Raw genomic sequence first — 20,070 nt, 5'->3', positions numbered from 1 at the left:
TACTTGCCAGAAGGTTTTCAAAAGAAAAAGTGAAGCTTTTTAAAAAGAATTTATTTATTTAATATATATATATATATATATGTACACTAGAGGCCCAGTGCATGAAATTCGTGCACAGGTAGTGTCCCTAGGCCTGGCCGGCGATCAGGGCTGATCTGTGGGGTGACTGGCGGGGTGATCCGAGGGACCCGACTGGCACCCACCTTGTCTGGCCTGGGGCCTGCGGGCTGGGGGCAGCTCCTGTGTTGAGCGTCTACCCCAGGGGTCCTCAAACTTTTTAAATAGGGGGCCAGTTCACTGTCCCTCAGACTGTTGGAGGGCCAGACTATAGTTTAAAAAAAAAACTATGAACAAATTCCTATGCACACTACACATATCTTATTTTGAAGTAAAAAAAACAAAACGGGAACAAATACAATATTTGTATTTGCATGTGGCCCGCGGGCCATAGTTTGAGGACCCCTGGTCTACCCCTTGATGGTTAGTGCACGTCATAGCGATGGATCGTTCCCCTGGTTGTCCGCCTTTTGGTCGATTTGCATATTAGGCTTTTATTATATAGGATTTCTTTATTGATTTCAGAGAGGAAGAGAGAGGGAGAGAGAGAGAGAAACATCAATGATGAGAGAGAATCATTGATTGGCTGCCTCCTGCACGCTCCACACTGGGGATCGAGCCCACAACCCGGGCATGTGCCCTCGGCTGGAATTGAACCTGAGACCCTTCAATCCATTGAGCCAAACCAGCTAGGGCAAAAATGAAGCTTTTTAAAAACAAAAGCATTACTCAGTTATTTAAATATCGATTATTTCAGATTTAGACCTGTAGAGTTGTACATAAAGCTTGTTGATCAGAATAACATAGCGATTCATCTTGTAGACTTTGAAGTCAGATATTGTGGGTGTGAGTCTTAGCTTTGCTGATGAATAGCTATGTGGACTTGGAAGTATTCATAAACCTCTTAAGCCTCAGTTTCCACAAGTATAAAGTAGATATAATAACTTATTTCAGATAATTGTATGGAAGACTGATGGATCATACATGAGAAGCCACTTAGCCCAGTGTCTGGACTTAATACATCCTAACTAACTTCTAGCTATTATCTTTATTATTATGTCTATTGTGCACACGTCCACAAACCAGCAATAATTATGTAATGTGAGGTTACACTAGACATTATACTAAGTGTGTCCTCATTCTAAGGAGAGACAACCCCCTGTGATAATCACATCCACGTCATCACAGGGTATTGGTATATCACTTATATTGTGATATCCCAAACCATATTTGTAATTGGACTCTGAGAACTGCCCTCACAACTTCCTTGCTTGTAGATGAATTAAAATTTTGGGCCTCACATTTCAGCAATTAGTGGGAAATCAGAGACTAGCCTAATGAAAACCTGTTGGCCAACAACCCCCCCTGCCTCTCAGTTTCCCCCAAAGCTGTTTCACAGGGGGAGCCTGAACTTTGAGGCTTCATTGATTTCTTGATTCGTTCAACGAAAATAGTTATTCGGTTCCAGACTCTTCATTATGTACGGACAGGGCGGGATTCTGCTTTTACACTCTCAGGTTCTGCTTTGCCATTTTAGGAGAAGATCAGAAATTGGAGACTCCTTGTACACAGGGGTTTGTTTCATTATCAGCTCTCCCTTCTCTCCCAAGAACCAGGATTAATGGGGTGCCTCCTGCCCAGTTTTCCAGCCCTGCCTCCTGGCGTGATGAGACTTTGCTGCCTTCTTTCCATGACTCATGCTGAAGAAAAGAGAGTGTTCTGCATCTGGTTTGGTGCCACGGCCAGAAAATGTGCAGTTCATGTGCTACACACACACGAAGTAATTCATGTCAGCAGTCACAGTTACAAGAAAGACTGCAGCCAGCTTGCAGTAATCACTTTATTTAAGCACCTTATCACATGATCTCATTTACCAATTTTGCGAATGTTAATAGATGTAGTTTAGAGGGAGCAACATAAAGTGGTAGTATTTGAATGTTACATTATCTGTGTGTGTTTTCAATTATCTTGAAGCCTGTCATTTCCCCGTGGATTGTTTTCAGATTATTAATGTTTTTATCTTTCCTTGGTTTGCATAAATATGTGTACAAGTATAATTTATTTTGCTTTTCACCAATAACAATGCTATCTGCATGCTACCACTTACTGAATTTTAACCGTACACCGACCACTGTGCTCTGCACTTTTTAAAATACATATATAAATTTTTATTGTTGACAGTATTACAGATGTCCCCCATTCCCCCCCCCCTTTATCTCCCTCTGCCAAGCCCTACCTCCCTGCCCCAAGGCCTTCACCACCCTACTGTCTGTGCCCATGGGCTGTGCATATAAGTATATAAGTTCTTTGATTTATCTCTTCTCGTCCCCTCCCCCCCCACCACCACACACACACACACACACACACACACACACACACACACACACGGAGTTAATCAGTCTGTTTCATCCCTCCATGCCTTGGGTCTTATTTTGTGAGTCAATTCATTTTGTTCATTAGATTCCACAAATAAGTGAGATCATGTGATATTTGTCTTTCTCTGATTGGCTGGGCTCTGCATTTTTTATACATTGTGTCATGCATTCTCATAGCTGCCTAATGAACAGATATTATAATCCATCTATCAGGGACGAGGAAGCAAAAGGCTCAGAGAGATAAATTGTAGAGCCAGGCTAACTGGTATATATTCTTGTCTTTGTACATATGTCTTAGACATAACTTAGATATAGTTACTGTGATTCTTGGTGTTTTTGATGGTAACGAGAGATGTTACTCACTGTATAAGTCGGGATTTCGGGGAATTGGGTCTTGGCACTATGGTCTTGGCCCTATTTATTTCTTACGAAAATCCTGAGGAATGATAGTTCTGGATAAGGCAACCTCTGTCAGTCATCTGAGTTCTAAGTGCGGATTCGAAGCAACAGAGACTGGCCCAAGCCACTGAGAATTACTCCACTGAGGCATAACTGCCATAGGTTATCAGATTCAGGCTCACAGGAATCAAATTAACCTACTTTTGTCTTGATGATTATGTGGCCTAATTTGAAAGGAAGGATGACAGATTACTAGTGAGATTTGAAACTTGTATTCACCTTTTATTTTGCTCAAAGCCAATCATATTTTACTTAAATACCCCAATAAGAAAGAAAACAAAGACATTTCCTGGGGGCAAATGCTGTGTTTCCAATTAGATTATTTAAAATAAATTAATATTTAGAAAGATGTTTTAATATAAATTAGTAAGTGATACCAGTCTATTTGAGATCTCTAAGTCTGACCTTATTTTGAAGGAAAGATCCATATGTTTTGAAAACTACTAATCTATATATGAAAGAAAAAGAGCCTATTTCTTTTTTAATATATAAACATATAGTCATTATACAAACTTAGAAAATACTAAAAAATGTAAAAATGGAAATAAGAATTACCCACATTAGCACTTCCTACTATAAATATTTTGGGCTATCTATTTTCAATATTTATATAATAAACATATGTGTAGTATACAAACATTACATTTATAGGTATCTTACAAAATTGAGATTTCATTGCATATTACTTGGGAACCAGTTCTTTTCATGTAAAATATTATTAGTGTTCCCATGTCTGGAAACAGCCTTTTAAAATGGGATATTTCATCCCTATATAATGTTTTAATATCTGCACAGCCAAGTTATTTTCCTGTTGTTTGGACATCTAAATCTTTCACACATCTGTGATTTTCTTATTTTTATGCTACATCGCTTGAAGTAGAATTATTAGGTCAGAGGGTAGCATTAGAATTTCATGCTTTTGATGAAATTCTTACCTTTTGCCTTGCTGGAATAAATTTGGTCATGGCTGTGATTTACCAATGAGTATCTCTCCCCTGAACAAATAAAGTGACTATTTTATTATTTCAGCAGAGAGCTAGGCAGTGTGAGTTAGTATGCTGATGCAACCGTAGTAAATAATATAACAGGAGAACTTTTCCAAAGCATTTTAGTGCAGGGGAGCAGAAGAATTAAATGGTATGCTGGTGGCCTCCAGGGACAGCTTAATTATTGATGGGGCCTGGAAAAATAAGTGAGAATAGTTCGAGCTAACACTGCTAGCCGGTTCTCGAGTTTTATTGATCCTATGACTAGCTCATTTCTCTAGAAATAAATCAAAACCACACTCATGTCTTACAATGTTGTAGGCTCCTGAAATATTTTAGAAACTATTTTTACTTTGTGTTTATGAATTGCTTACCAGGATGGCTGGCACATAGTAAGTGCTTAATAAATAGCAGTTGTTGGTGCTGCTGCTCTTATATTTGCATTGTTACCTCTATGGCTTAGTGACAGCAGGACATGCGTGGCTCACCGGGGTATAAATGAGCTGGTGGGCGACTAGGTAAGAGCATGCACTGTTGGTTCTGAAGCGTTATTAAAGACTTACAGGGGACACTAAGCAGATGATATATGTGTGTCGCCTTGGAAAGTGCTATCATTTTTTAAAACCTGATGTCAGGTAAGTCGACATTTTGTCATGCAACATAATGTGCCAGTACTGACACTCATGTTAGTAGTTGAATACATAATTACATTGAGAATAGTTGTCTAAAAGCACTTGAAACTTATTTGTGGTAAAAAAAAAAAAAAAAAAAAAAAAATCTAGAAGTATATGGGCCAAAACTATTTTAAAGGGATATCTCTGTTATTTTAATTTTCTTCTGTTTGTTTATCTGGTATTTTATATTGAACATATTGTATAAGACATACAAGAGAACAATTAATTTATTGTAAACTAAAAACTTGGCGAGTACACCAGTCAGTCTTTACTGTAAAGAAGTGGGGAAACTATACCCATTAACTAACTCAGCCCCAAATGCTTTTTATTAATGGAGCATTCGCCTGTTCTCCAGGCACGCTTGAAAACTGTGCATGGTGTATGCAGTGTTAGGATGATTAAGATGAAGGGGAAAACATCGTCTCAGGGCACTTCTGAGCGAGGCGGCAGTTCGCACATGGGCTCCCGCTGCCTTTCCTCCCAAGTTGTCTTTGAAATGACTGATCAAATATATGAACGGGAAAAGCTGGAACAGTCCCTTTAACTTCACGCAGATGCTAGTGCTCCTTTGCTCACTCCATTGGGTCCCACCTCACTCTGAGTTGAGGCCTATAACCCTGTCTCCTTTTTCTAGCTTTAGTTTCCTCTACAGCACTTATTCCTTTCTGACATAGTGTATATTTATTTAATGGTTGTTCACTTGCTCTTTCCCCTCCAATTAGATGTAAGTTCCTGAGGGAAGGGACCTCGTCTTGTGCACTGAAACAGTGACTGGCTCATAGTGATGCTCAGTAAACACTTATCGAATGAATAAATAGTGAATACTTACGGCTATATTAGAAATCAGAGATGAGTGTGATCCACATAACAGAAAGTTCAAGGCATTTTAGCAAGACCCGGTGTTGACAGGGCTGGATTTAAGCAACACTGTTATGTGCTGTCTACTTCCTAAAAAAGAGAGAAGTCAGAAAAGGGTTGTCCCAGGAAACCCAAAAGTACTAGGGAGATTACAGAGAAGGTGAAGGTTTAAAAAGCAAGTCCATAAAGTTCTTTCTAACTCCTGGGCTCACCCCTGAGCTGTACAGGTTGGGTCCGATCTTTAGCAGTATACCTACCCATGATCTGGAGAACTGAGCTAAGGGATAGACCATTGCGTGGGTTTTAGACTGGCCACAGGTTGGTACATATGCAAGACAGATCCAAGTAGTGTTAGAAACAGAACTGACATAAAAACCACAACCCATTAAAGGCTGGTCAGAATTTGCATCCTGAATCCAACTAGGTTGATTTCCTGATAAAACAAAAATATCAACATTCTACATAAGGTTTAAAGAAGACCTAGATTCTCAAAACATAATCTTCAAAATATCTGAATACAGTCCAAGAGTACTCAGTAGACAAAGAACCAGGAAAACCTCAACTCACGTGGGAGAGACGAGCAACAGACACCATTCTGAATGGCATAAACGTTGGAATTATCTAACAAGGACCTTTATAGAAACCATGATAAAAAATGTTCCAAGAAGTAAGGGCAAGCACTCTTGAAATGAATGGGAAGATAGAAAGTCTCATCAAAGAAATAGAAGATATAAACAAATGGAAATTTTAGAACTGAAAAATACAGTGATCAAAATGAAAAGAAAAAACAAACACAACTCAACAAATGGGTTCCATAGCAGAATGGAGATAACAGAAGGAAGAGTCTGATGGAATTCTGTTGATCTTAAAGATAGAAATTCTCCAAACTGAACAACAGAGGAAAAAAAGATTGAAAATAATAATAATTAGTGCCTCAGTAACCTTTGGGACAGTCCCAAAAGTCTGACATTTATGTCAGCAGAGTTCCTGAAGGAGAGGGAGAGGAGAAAGAGTGTGTGCAGAAAAAAAATATTGAAAAAGTGACTGCAAGAAAACTTCCCAAATTTGGCAAATAAAATAAACCTACATATTCAAGGTGTCAGCAAAACCCAAACTAGATGAATCCAAAGAAGTCCATACCCAGACACATTATAATCACATTGAAAATTAAAGATAAAAATATATTGAAAGCAGCCAGAGGAAAATTGATCCATTAATTGTGGGAGAACAATAATTAGATGAATGTGGATTTCTCTATGCACTAAATGCCAGTAACACCTTACTGATTGTGCCAACCAAAAGCACCTTCAGATACTAACAAATATCCCTGGGAGTTGCAGAGGGAATTGGCCCTCGTTGAGAACTGTTGATTCAAATTGATCCTCTTTTCCCCTAAACAGATTTTTAAAAAGATTTGCTCTTCCAATTTGATTTTTTTAAGTCACCTGGTTTACAATTCTAGAGTAAACTAACAAACATTAGTTTACTAATGGAGCAGGTCAAAAGGCCAGTTCCTCATTTGCCATAAAGAGGAATAAAAACATTGTTCAGCACCAGGTTTATTTAGGTTTGGTTATTTATAAAAGATCAGGACTTCATGAAGTTCCTTTTCAAAGAGCCATAGACACTGAATCCTTACCCACTATCCTCACCCAGGAAGGAAATTGCAGTCTTAAGGAAAGAACTGATGAGGAGAGAACATTCCAACCATGTGTCTAGGTGTCTGCACTTGAGAACGAAGTTTACAGCAACCCGAGAACAGTATTAGGGTTGCTAGCCAAGGTTTCTTACCAGTTGAAGACTCTGCTTGCTTCCACATGGTAGGATTCTAAAAGATTTTCAGCAGCTGCAATAAATGCCATATTAAGGGATACTGCACATATAGCAAATATTTGAATTAAGGGACACGTGCGATACCTTGAATTATAGCAACCCAAAAATATGCAATTGTAAGGAGAGACCGAATATGGCTGTCAGATTGACTTTTACATCTCAAAGGAAAAAATATTTTCTCATTATTAGGTAAGTAAGTAGAAACAAACAGATATTTTACCAACTAAATACTTTGTGAGCTTAACATAGGACTTCTAAAAATAAAAATTTTTGACACAGTATGTATGAACTATTTAGACTGAGAAAAACCAGTGATGTTCAATAATTGATAGTAAATAAGTACATGTACCACTTTTACTTTTTAAAATTTGATCGTTTCATTGGAACAGAGAACCATAATTGGCTAATGCATGAGCTTGAATAAACATGCCCATGAAAATTTCATCTCTTTAGGTCTAAAGATGGAGATTGCAAGGATTGACTAAAATAATTCTCTTTTATTATTTGGCAATCCTATATAATAAAAGCCTAATATGCTAAGTCTCTGGCTGTCCAATCGTCTGTTCAACCAATCAAAATGTAATATGCTAATGATATGTTAAGGCTGCTCAACCACTCACTATGACATGCACTGACCACCAGGGGGCAGATGCTTCAACCGATAGGTTAGCTTGCTGCTGGGGTCTGGCCAATTGGGACTGAGCAAGATGGGCTGGACAAGCCCTGGAACCCTCCCATGGCCCCTCCCTGGCTGACCAACTTCATGCATCCCTCCCCGGCCCCAATCATGCACCAGTTGGGTCCCTCAGCTTGGCCTGCACCCTCTCGCAATCCGGGACCCCTTGGGGGATATCAGAGAGCCAGTTTCACCCTGATCCTACAAGCCAGGTCAAGGGACCCCACTGGTGCACGAATTCGTGCACTGGGCCTCTAGTCCTATATAATAAAAGGCTAATACGCAAATTGACCAAATGGCAGAACAACCAGTCACTATGACATGCATTGACCACCAGAGGGTGGACACTCAATGCAGGAGCTGTCCCCTGGTGGTCAGTGCGCTCCCACAGGGGGAGCGCCACTCAGCCAGAAGCTGGGCTCACAGCTGATGAGCACAGCAGCAGTGGCGGGAGCCTCTCCCACCTCCACGGCAGTGCTAAGGATGTCTGACTGACGGCTTAGGCCCACTCCCTCCTAAGCCATCAGTCAGACATCCCCTGAGGGCTCCCAGACTGTGAGAGGGTGCAGGACGGGCTGAGGGACCTCCCCCCCCCGCCCCCCCCGCAAATGCACGAAGGGCCTCTAGTCCTATATAATAAAAGGCTAATATGCAAATCAACCGAACGGCCGGTTGCTATGATACGCACTGACCACCAGGGGGCAGATGCTCAATGCAGGAGCTTCCCCCAGTCCACAGGCCCCAGGCCAGCCAAAGCGGCCCTGATTGCCAGCCAGGCCTAGGGATCCTACCCATGCACAAATTTCATGCATCGGGCATCTAGTATCTTATATTTCCATTGAAAAGTAATGACAAATCCACTGTAACTTCTTTTCTTTCCCTTTTCATTTTTGCCCCTGCACCTTACTAAGAACAGCTTTCCTTTCCAAAACAGAGTAATCATTCCATTTCATTATTCATTCAACAAACCTTTATTATCATTATGTGGCAGGCACATACAATGATGAGTGCTAAGGTCACACAAGTAAATACAAATCCTTAATTGGTACCCAAAGGAGATTATAATTAAGTTTGTGGTTAAAAGAAAAGAACTGCAGAGGTAAAAACTGCATTTTAAATTGCTAACTGCTCTTACAGAGTTAGGGCCCAAGACCACATGAGCTCAGAGGAGCGAGTAAGGTACTCCTAGGAAAATGGGGAAAGGCTTCACACATTTAGAGGAGCATTTGATTAAAGTCTTAAAACATGGGGGATTTGCAGAGGAATTAAGGGAAGTGCATTTTTCTAGACAGAGAGAACAGCAAAGAAACAATCTTGGAGTTCTGAGAAGATGGGTACAGGTGGGGCTCTTGGTGGCGCCGTGTATTGAACTGGTAACAGTATTGAGTGGTAGAGATATGTTGCCTGGACTGAAAGCTCACTCAGTGACACAGCTGGCTGGGGTTAGGAGTGTTGCCTGTACCATGGGAAATAGATGTACATGTGGGATAACTGCTCTCTGAGATCCAGAAAGGGTGGATCCAGGTTGGGGAGGTGCAGCAAGAATTATGATGATCAGTTTGAGGATCTAATCAACGAAGGAAGCCAAGGGAGATTTTTAAGCCGGGATATGGCATAACCAGCCTTGTTTTTCTAAAGCATTCTGAAGAGTAAATGGGTTCAGAGGGAAGGGAGTGGGAGGTGGGAAGAGATTAACCAAAGAATTTATATGCGTATATGCACAGCCTATGGACAAACAATAGTTCAGGGAAGGCCTGAGGAGGGGACCGGAGCGGGGAGGAGGGGGTCCATGGGGAAAAAAGGGGGGCATCTATAATACTTTCAACAACAAAGATAAATTTTTAAAAAGAGTAAATTGGAATTGGAAGAAATTGGTCTTGAGGACCTGGTGAGGAAGCTATTGCATAATAATCTGTTTATTTTTGCTCTATTGTGAATTATGGCCAGAGAGCAGATCCATACTTGCAGTGATACCGCCTTCAAAAATTTTCATCCATGTAAATTAAGGATGAATCGAATGCTGTTGCTCTTTTATAAAAGGTCTTTGGCAGTTTAATACCAGAACATTGCTAGTCAGTCCATCCTAATCAGATTTTCTTAAGGCTTCTGCTCCTTTAGCTGATGGCTCTTTAGCTTAATGGAAAAGGAAGAAGGATGTAATAATTCCAAGATTCCCGGGTTTGCAGTGACTGTACAGACAGGTTTGGCTGCCTCCACAAACAGGGCAACTGGACGTGACCGCAAGTCGCTGGGAGGTGTGTTGTGCCTCCTGATCCTCCCAAGATATTAGCCCCCACCCCCTGAAGTAGAAAGTGCCCTTTTAATATCCCTAGCTACAAGACAATGAACAATTATCTGGGGAGCAAGGAGAATTCGCTCTCATTTCTTTAAACTGTCATATAAGGAATAGTTGAAGTTTGTGGGAATATTTAGGACAGAGAAAGAAAGCCTTAGCTAGGACACAGTAGCTGCCTCAAGTATTTGAAGACCTGTCATAGAGAAGATGGCTTAGATTAACTAGCTCTGTGCGTCTACAGGAGGTAAGCCCAATCAGGAAGACCCCAGGAAGACCTAACATTTACTGTAGTCTGAAGTCAGCCAGGGCCAACTCAGAATTAGAGTTCTGCTTGGTTGTATCTTTGCAGTATTCTCTGGAATGGACATCAGGTGACCCTCCTTGTATAGTACCTCAAACACAATGAAGTATTCCATAAATTGTCTTGAATTATGATGAAGTGACTATCTCAGACATGCTGACTTGAAAGTTGATACGAATAGACTATTGCATCAGTTTTAGAAAAACGAAGGGTGACTTCATGTGATGAAACAAAGTATGACTTTTGGGAAATATTTTTTCTATTCCTTAGGCTACCTTTACTTAAATCCATTGTTAATTCTATAGACCAATTAACCAGTTCTGAAATGGTATTATTAATATTAGGCTAAATATAGATCTTTAAAGGAAGTTTTTGCTTTAGGTTAAATTCTTGACCAATTGATTAGCTAATTAATTTTCAGATTTGACTCAAAAGTTATATATAGAAATCTTTAAGTTGAATAAGCTTAAATCAGACTGTATTGAAATTGTTTTGTTTATCTCTCACTAGAGCAGCGGTTCTCAACCTGTGGGTCGCGACCCCTTTGCGGGTCAAACGACCCTTTCACAGGGGTCGCCTAACACCATCGGAAAACACATGTATAATTACATATTGTCTACAGTAGCAAAATTACAGTTATGAAGTAGCAACGAAAATAATGTTATGGTTGGGGGTCACCACCACATGAGGAACTGTATTAAAGGGTCGCGGCATTAGGAAGGTTGAGAACCACTGCTCTAGACTATAAGGCCACTTTTCTATCTTTGGCACCTAGAAGGTACTCATGAAAACCAGTGGAATGAATGAGGAAATGCATGAATGAGTGCATGAATGAATGAACTTTTACCAGTATCTGAGACTCCTTGCCTTTTGCTGACTAATTCAATGGATGACTTATAAATGAGCAATCCTCCGACTTATTGATTTGTTTTTGTAAATAGTTCCTGGATTTTTGTTACCGCTGTGCTATAAAGACTGAAGTTATGGGTTCCTAGACAATGTGTTCTAGTTTGCTTCACCACAGACTATACTCATGGCCCCAGCTAACCATGCCATAGATGTAACCTTGTGGTCACCCTGGGGAGCAGTGTAGCTAAGGACCTCAGAAGAGACAAGCTTTAGTGATAAGATACTAAACTCAGGTTCATCTACGAAAGCAGCGATTCTCAACCTTTTTCATCTCGTGGCACACATAAACTACTTACTAAAATTCTGTGGCACACCAAAAATATATATTTTTTTACCCATCTGCCAAAAACAAATAAGAAAGGTATAATAATTTCATTCATTCACACTGGACAGCTGTTGTTGTGTTTCCTGTTGTCATTTTTTTTTATTTCACAATCTAAGGGAAAAAGAGGTCAGTGCCCCTGACTAAATAGTCAGGGATTACATGTTTTAAAAATCATTGTGGCACAACAGTTGAAAATCGCTGTACTAAAGAAAACATGTTATTATGGTAATATTAAGAAATTGTCAGTAAAGGTGAGTTATCAAAGTTTTGTAAAGTTTAGCATATTGAAAAATGATCTGGAAATATATTTCTGATATTTTTAATTACAGTCGGAACCAGAGTTTCATAACACATTCTGAGTTTAATTGGGTAGGTGTTTTACATCAGCCACTGCGTAAGCCTAAGTGATTATTCATTTAGCGATACTGAAAAGGTATTTCCCAACTTAACACCATTTTGAGGAGAGACATAACCGTAGCATGAATTGTGTTTCTTAAAGAGTTAAGGAAATGTAAGCTGAAGGTGAAAATAGTGGTGCCACCTGCTTTATTCCCTGTAGGATTTTAAATTTCAGTCTTGGGTTTCCTAACCTGTCTGTTCCAGTGCCGTTTGTCCCTGGGAGGTTCTGAGTGACTTTGGTGTCTGTGACTTTGCACCTTTCAAATTGTCTGCTCGCCGGCTGCACACAGCAGCGACAGGCCTTTTCACCGGGACGCCACCCACCCCATCTGCCTCGCTGTTCCTCTAGTGAATATTCTAGGAGAGGCCTCAGATATGTCCTTTAAGATTAAGTTTTGTCTCATTTCAAAAATGAAGTTCTGGTTCCTTTGTGTGTGTGGTTCTTTATAATTTTCCCACGTTTTCTCGTGGCGTGGTGTTTTGCCTGAAAGGATATTGATTATTTTTCTTCTTGGGAATGAAATAGATCATGAGGCTAATTCCACGTGCTGATATTTAGTTTTCTCTTTTAATAAGTACTAAATCTTGTCCCTGGACAGATAGAAGGGAAGTGTGCAGGACACTATCCATATTACCCAGCGGCTGGGTTCAGGCCAGGGAAGCCCAGCCTTCTCCGTTAGGCGTTCTGGGGGACACAGATGACCCTGTCTTCAGAGTCTACATGAATTAAGGGGAGCTGTCATTATAAAGACACACGGACGTGAGCTTTGGACTTAAAAAGCACTTCACTGGGGAAGTATGGTCTGACCCCTTTATCCAGAATTGACATCCAAAACAGACCAAGGGTGAGACACTAAAATCATTCGAAACCCTCTCATTAAATATTTAATCTGGTTTTCCTTTTTCTCCCTACTCCCACTCTGACTCAGAAGAAGGTTAGGATTCCTTGACTGGTCCTCACAATAGATTTACTTTAAAAAAATACTCTGCCAGAGGCCAGGCACCCTCTGAATTGGTCATTTAATTCAGCCTCGTAGATGGCTTGATGGATTGCTCAGGGCGCTCACATGTGGTTGTGTTACTCTGCTCTGGGTTCTGCCTTCCTTTCTCTCCTCGCTGGGAGGTTCCAGGGAGCAAGCCCGCAGGCCTCCAGGAATAGAGATCCTGGCCAAGGCTCTGCAGAGTGAGCTGTTTGGGCACGTCCGGCTCCTCGGTGAGAGTGGGAACCCTGGAAGGCAAAAGCCACGCCTTCCTCAGCTCCGGGTCCCATTCACTCAGCAGACATATGTGGAACACCTGGTGTGCGGGCACCAGAGCAGGCCCTGGGAATAGAAAGGTGATGGGGATGTACTCCTGGCTCTCAAAGAAACGCTGTTTATGACGAAAGAAACGTAGGGAGCATCATCATAATGGCTACATAGCATCAGTTGAACACTCACCGTGTGCCAGGTTTTGTGTTAGATGTCTAATAAGGACCACCCCAATGAAGCTGTGACATGGGGCTGTTGGCACCTCCATTTTGCCGTTGAGGTAACTGAGGTCTCACAAAGTCATTTAACTGATACACAGACTGTAACAAGATCCTTTGAAAACAGGCAGTTCGATTTTAACGTTTACACTCTTAACCACTAAATTATATAGCCTAGGAGTGGTGATAGATGACTAAAGATATTATGAAATCATAGAGAAGGGAAGACATAATGTTTTTTTATTTGACGTTCAAGGCCAAGTTACAAGAAAGTTTTCACAGAGTAACATGTAGGATCGTCAAAACCAGGCAAGAGAAGGAGAGTCCAGGCGGAGGGGACGGCTTCGGGAAAGCACAGGGACCTGCGAGGTTCTGAGCAGGCTGAGGATGTGGTTTGAGATTTGTGCAATGTAAAGCACAGTAGTTAGACAGAGGAAATGATGGGTAACTAGAAAAATTTGAATTCCAGCCCCAGTCGGTGTGCTCAGTGGTTAGAGACACGACCCATGCATTTCAGGGTCAGGGGTTCAATTCCCGTTCAAGGTCACACATACCTCTGTTGCAGGCTTGATCCCCAGCCCCTGCCTGGATGCCTGCAGGAGTCAACCAATTGATGTCGCTCCCTCCCTCCCTCCCTTACCCTCCCTTCCTTCCACTCTCTAAGAATCAGTGGAAAATATATCCTCAGGTGAGAATTAGCCAAATAAATAAATAAATAAATAAATAAATAAATAAAGTGAACTTCAGGCTGAAAAAAATATAGCAAGTGTTTGATAGGTTTTAATCAGAGGAAGGGCATAATTAGATTTTTATGTGTTTATTAAATTCAAATGACATACAGAATAGAGCCTTGGATGAATCCCCAATAAATGACTACAGTGACACTGTTGTCCTGGAAGCAATATCAACTTACTATAACTCCTTTTTAAATCTTGTAATATGTATTAAGCATCTTTAAAAAGGTCAGTATTTTGAGCCTAGTAATTTCATGTCTGGGAATTTATGTTAAGAAAACAACACAGAATGCATGATAAGCCTTTAGACCAGCATTGGTGGTCATCATTCAGAGTGTTAGAACATACTAATGAAATGGAATGAATAAGTAAATAATTGAATGATTGGTGGGAAAGAGTGGGAATATTGGAAACCATAATAGAAGAGTGGTTAATATACATTCACTGGGTAGTTATTGTGAATCTATTATAATGATGGTCTTGAAAATTTTTATGGTAACTGAAAAAAAAAGTAGAAAAGATACTTTATTATCTTAGACTGGAGGCCTGGTGCACGAAATTCATGCACTGGGGGGAGGGTGTCCCTCAGCCCAGCCTGCACACTCTCCAATCTGGGACCCCTCGGGGCAGCAGTCGGACATCCCTCTCACAACTCGGGACTACTGGCTCCCAACTTCTCGCCTGCCTGCCAGTCTGATCATCCCCTAACCACTCCCCTGCTGGCCTGATTGCCCCCAACTGCCCTCCCCTGCCAGCCCAGTCACCCCCAACTGCCCTCCCCTGCCGGCTTGGTCCTGCCCAACTGCCTTCCCCTGCAGGCCTGGTTGCCCCCAACTGCCCTCCCCTGCTGGCCTGGTCGCCCCTACCTGCCCTCCCCTGCTGGCCTGATTGCCCACAACTACCCTCCCCTGCCAGCCATCTTGTGGCTGTGGGCTCCGCCATCTTTGAGGGCAGAATAGTCAATTAGCATATTCCCTCCTAATTGGCAGTGGGCGCCACCATCTTTGAGGGTGGAACAGTCAATTAGCATTTTCCCTCCTTATTGGCTGTGGGCGCTGCATCTTTGCGACTGTGTGAGGGTCAATTAGCATATTCCCTCTTTATTAGATAGGATTGATTCCAACTCATACCTATGTTTACATAACAAACTTGAAGAAATAGAGCAAATTATAATGGTGGGGTTTTGTCCTCTGTTCTCTATTTTCTCAATATTCTTCAATATACTTAATTCATTTGTATAATAGGAAAAGGTAAAACTTTTGGACTATTAATTTTGCACTTTTGTTTGAGGTATCTGGTAGATCAAAGTGACAATAAATAGTAAACAATTAGAAATAGGCTTGGTATTCAACTCTAGGTTTACACATCGGAGACATTCAATAAGTGTCAACTGAATGGAAGTTCTAGCCATTTTTTTTTCTTTTGGGTCAAAATCCTATTAAAATGTATTAGAAGTTTTACCATCATTTGAACAAGGCTTATATTAATGGGGGGGGAGGGGGGAGCGGGGGGACTCTTTCCTTTTTCAACTCCAAACCTAAAGCCATTGAAGGGAATCTCCTTTCATGCAAAAGTAAATTTAACCGGACAATCTCAAGTAACATAGAAATACTTTACTTCAAACATGTATCATTTCATAAAGTTACTTTTTCATGTTGTACAAAGAGAACATTGATCGCTTGCCTTAATGCCAGTATCGTTTTTCTTCCGTAGCCGTTCTTACTCAAGGGTCCAGGGTCTGCTCTCACTGTTTTCAAATTCAATGAAATAGAAGCCAGAGGCATATTTAACCTATTGAATGTTGAGGAATTTTGAACTCTTGAGCCATTTGATTATCCAGGTATTTTCTAATGAGAGGATTTCAGTCCAGTAGTCTATGTGCCAGCTCACTCACTGTGTGCCTCGGCAGGTTGCTTTGGTTTAAGATCGCTTCTTCGGGGGTGCAGAGTGGCATTTAGAAGAAAGGGTTGTTTTTCACTGTGACTGTAATAAATTGGAAACATGCTTACAGTCGGGGTGGGGGCAGCGTGTGATGGTCCTTTCGTTGTTTCTGTGCCGTGAGGACAGGGACCGTGGCCCAGCACTCAGCTCCTCAGGGGTCTCTTTCACTAGTCGTATCTATCATATTATGCTGGCTCGAGGGATCTGAAACACGAACGTGACAATAAAAAGTCAGCAACTTGAAACAGGCTTGCTGTTCAGCTCTGGGTTTGTTCATTTCCTAGTGGGCTTGGATTAGGTCATCCAGTACCACGAGTAGTGGGACCCCACCGAAGTGGAACTTCGGTAACTTAGTGTATGATGCGATATGGCCAGGAAGTAGGGACGTAAGAAATGCCCACGGCCTGCAGCACGATGTTCGGCGCCCCTCCAAGTCAGGAGTCACTCGGAGGGGGATCTCAAGGCCAGAGCGAGGGCCTTCAAAGTCACATCAACCTGCATCTGCCAAGCACTTCCTACGGGGAGGCGATGGAATTAGGGCCCATAGAGACAAGAAATGAAAAGAAAGGGAGGAAGGGAGGGAGGAGAGAGAGAGAGGGAGAGAGAGAGAGAGAGAGAGAGAGAGAGAGAGAGAGAGAGAGAGAGAAAGAGAAAGGAAGGGAGGGAGGGAGGGAGGAAGAAAAGCACAATGTGGCCTTTTCACGCAAGGGAGTTGCCATTATAAACTGTCTGGGGGAGGAATAATCATGACAACATTATGGGACACTTACTGTGTGTTAGGTACCGTTCTGTGTGCTGGGTGTCATCTGGTTAATGCTGTCATCCACCCTCCCAGACAGGTACAAGGACCGTGTTTATTTTCTAGATCTGGAAACTGAGGCCCAAGGGAATCCAGAGTCTTTGCGACTTCAGACCCAGGCATTCTGACTCCAGAGTCCTTTTAAGCATTACACTACTAGTCTATTGCCTCCCACACAAGTTTTATATTTCCGGACCTCTGGGGGAGGGGGGAAGAAAAATGTAAGAGTATGCTGGGCAGAGCACAGCTTGTCTGTGATGGATTCCTTCTACCTGATCACTTGCATTCTTGTGAAATTTGAAATACACAGAGAATCTTCTTGTTTGTTCTCAACTATTTGGCCTAGGATGGCGTGGAGTGCTCTTGTCATGCAAACCTGTCTTTAATCTGATCCTAAGTATTCTTGACTTGGGGCTAAGTGGACCGAAGGGATGATTTTTGTTTGGGTTCTAAAGACTTAGCCCAGAAATATTTTCTTTCTGGACTTGCTACCTGAAATATGGCCAGCTGAGCAGTTACCGGCTGGCCTTTGATCCCGTTAGAGAGTTCTGAATTGGTGGCCCGGATCCTTGAATGAAATCTGATAGTAAAATAACACCAAGCTCAAGTCACAGAAGAGTGTCGTGTAATATGTATGGTCAGAAAAAACAAGATTTAGGAAAAAGAAAATGAGTTTCAATTGGCTTCTTTGCTCACTGGGGACTTTCTTTCCACTCTTGAGTGATTCTTCACCCGCCTCTTCGCATAGCAGAGGCACAGCCCGCACAAAACCTCTGACTCCAACCGCGAGATCTTAGGAGCTATGGGAGCTTGAGAAACAGCAGCGCTCCTCATCACGAACAGAATTGAGTTTCTCAGAGTCAGGTGCTGCTCTGATGTCATCTCCCCACACCATGTTATCTTCCAAGAGTTCTCGCTTCATCACATGTGGCCTCTTTTGAGGGAGGCCGGACCCCGTGGCCTTGGGCGCACAGCTGGACTATCTTATCGCAGTCCTCGTGTTTCCTTAAGCGGGGTCTGTGGGCCTTCTCTCTCTGCCCTCTCCCCAGGGGCCAGCTTTCAGCAATTACAGGAACTACGTCAGCTGTTACAGAAACACAGTAGTTCAGCTCGTTTACGGATTCACTGAGCCAGTGTTTATTGGCAGCTTCCTACTTGCCCGAGCCTGCCCTGCACTGGGGTGAGAGTGAATGCCTCCTTAAATTCCATGCCTACGTGTCTCACTTGCCTCATCCTACTCCTGGCCTTGTGCCCGAGCGCGGTGTAGGACACCAGGCTCACGGAACTGATCAAGACATGGCCTTTACCCCCCATACCGACAGTCCAGTGGCAGACACACAGTGAACCAGTGGATGTTGTTGTCACTGTCTCAAACTGTAAATTAAGCCATTCTACACATTTTTTTTTTCCACTTTGAGTAGCTGACTTACATAATGAACCCAAAACAGAAAAAACAAACAAACAAAAAACCACACACACAATTTGGATATATGATTTCCTTTAAAATTGCTTACAGATTTGGCTGCAAAAAAATATTCAGATATTACCAAACTCTCAGGATTAACCTAGGGAAGACTGTTTTAAATGCTGTTATTCACCAACTGAGTAGAAGAGTAACACTCTTCTTTTTTTGTTTTAATGAGAATAATTATAATAAACACAGAGGTGAAAGTAAGTCAACTGTAAGTGGTCATACCATCTCATTGCTTTGAAAGTGCTTTCTTAAAATTAAAGTCAGTCCAATAGTTATTTTGAGAAGGGAGAATGAATTTCCCTTTTGGTTTCTAACTTCGCTTTTTTTGGAATCGCACCGCAAGACTCCTTTGTGACAATATCGAGATGGGAGACAGGATGTAGGCATGCATTTTTATTGCCCAGTTTTGTAACTCAACTTCTGAGCAAGCATGATGTTTCTTCACCCTGCTTACCTTTCCTCTCTCTTCTTAATAAAGTCTGATTTGGATGTTGGGAGAGCCATTCAGACTGTCCAATCACGTGTTCCCTTCTGTCCAGCCTGTGTTGACCTTTGGTGCATATCTCTAGTATTTGGAAAGGTCCTTCTGGTCAAAGATGTTTCTTTTATTAGGTGTGCTGGCCTTCTGTTGTGTTACACACTACATTCTCCTATTTCTAGTCAGTGGACTTTTTAAGATGTAAATAACTTAGGAACAAGTTTCTATTACATTTTAAAATATTCTTTCTTAATTTCTTCTTAATTACAGAGCAAAGAGATTGCATTTCAACTTCATGAGGATTTAATGAAGGTTCTTAATGAGCTGTATACGGTAAGCACATAATCTTTCTTCTTTTGCAAGACTCTTTGGTTTAGAATTATGGTTTGCAGAAATACTGCTTTTATTAGAACTCATTCCAAGCTAGGGTGTTGACAGATGCTTGTCCAGTTGAAATAATGAACCAAGTGGATAGATGCACACTGCTGTATTCTTTCGCCATTGCCTCCCAATTTGGGGAGACTGCATTCAGGTAAGTATGTATATGCAGTTATCGCACTTTAAGAAACTAGATTATAGGTATTCTAATATGACATGTTTTTAATTGGTTGGATCATATGTGATCTGTACATTTTTTTCAATTCCAGATATTTGTTTTAAATTGTTACCATTCTTAAATTAGTCATTCTGGTATTTGAGAAATTTAGAGTTGCTTTATTCTGGTACTTAAAATTTTTTTTTTCCATTTCAGTGAAATTGTTTAGGACTTACTATATTAAAATTAGTTTTGGGGGAGGCATCTTTTTTTTTTTTTAATTGACCTCAGAGAGAGGAAGAAGGGGAGAGAGAGAGAGAGAGAGAGAGAGAGAGAGAGAGAGAGAGAGAAACATTGATGTGAGAGAAACATTGATCGGTTGGTTCCAGCATGTGTCCTTACTGGGGATCGAACTGGAAACCTGGGTATGTGCCCTGACTGGAAATTGAACCTGCCACCTTTTGGTATATGGAGCTCCTCTCCAACGAACTGA

The 20,070-nt window shown here is 41.4% G+C and overlaps 1 protein-coding gene across 2 annotated transcripts in view; it reads left to right on the top strand.

The window, feature by feature from the left end:
- Nucleotides 1-20,070, top strand: part of SRGAP1 (SLIT-ROBO Rho GTPase activating protein 1) — a 262,335-nt gene that overhangs the window by 135,129 nt on the left and 107,136 nt on the right. For both annotated transcript variants that reach the window (XM_081082308.1, XM_081082307.1), the window contains exon 4: nucleotides 19,313-19,375. In XM_081082308.1, coding sequence (XP_080938434.1) covers nucleotides 19,313-19,375 — 63 coding nt within the window. The remainder of the gene's footprint in view (nucleotides 1-19,312; nucleotides 19,376-20,070) is intronic.

Source organism: Myotis nattereri (assembly GCF_964212035.1).
Source record: "Myotis nattereri genome assembly, chromosome: 2".
Lineage (NCBI taxonomy): Eukaryota > Metazoa > Chordata > Mammalia > Chiroptera > Vespertilionidae > Myotis > Myotis nattereri.
Note: the sequence above shows the minus strand (reverse complement) of the source record. Positions and strands in the feature narration are given on the sequence as shown.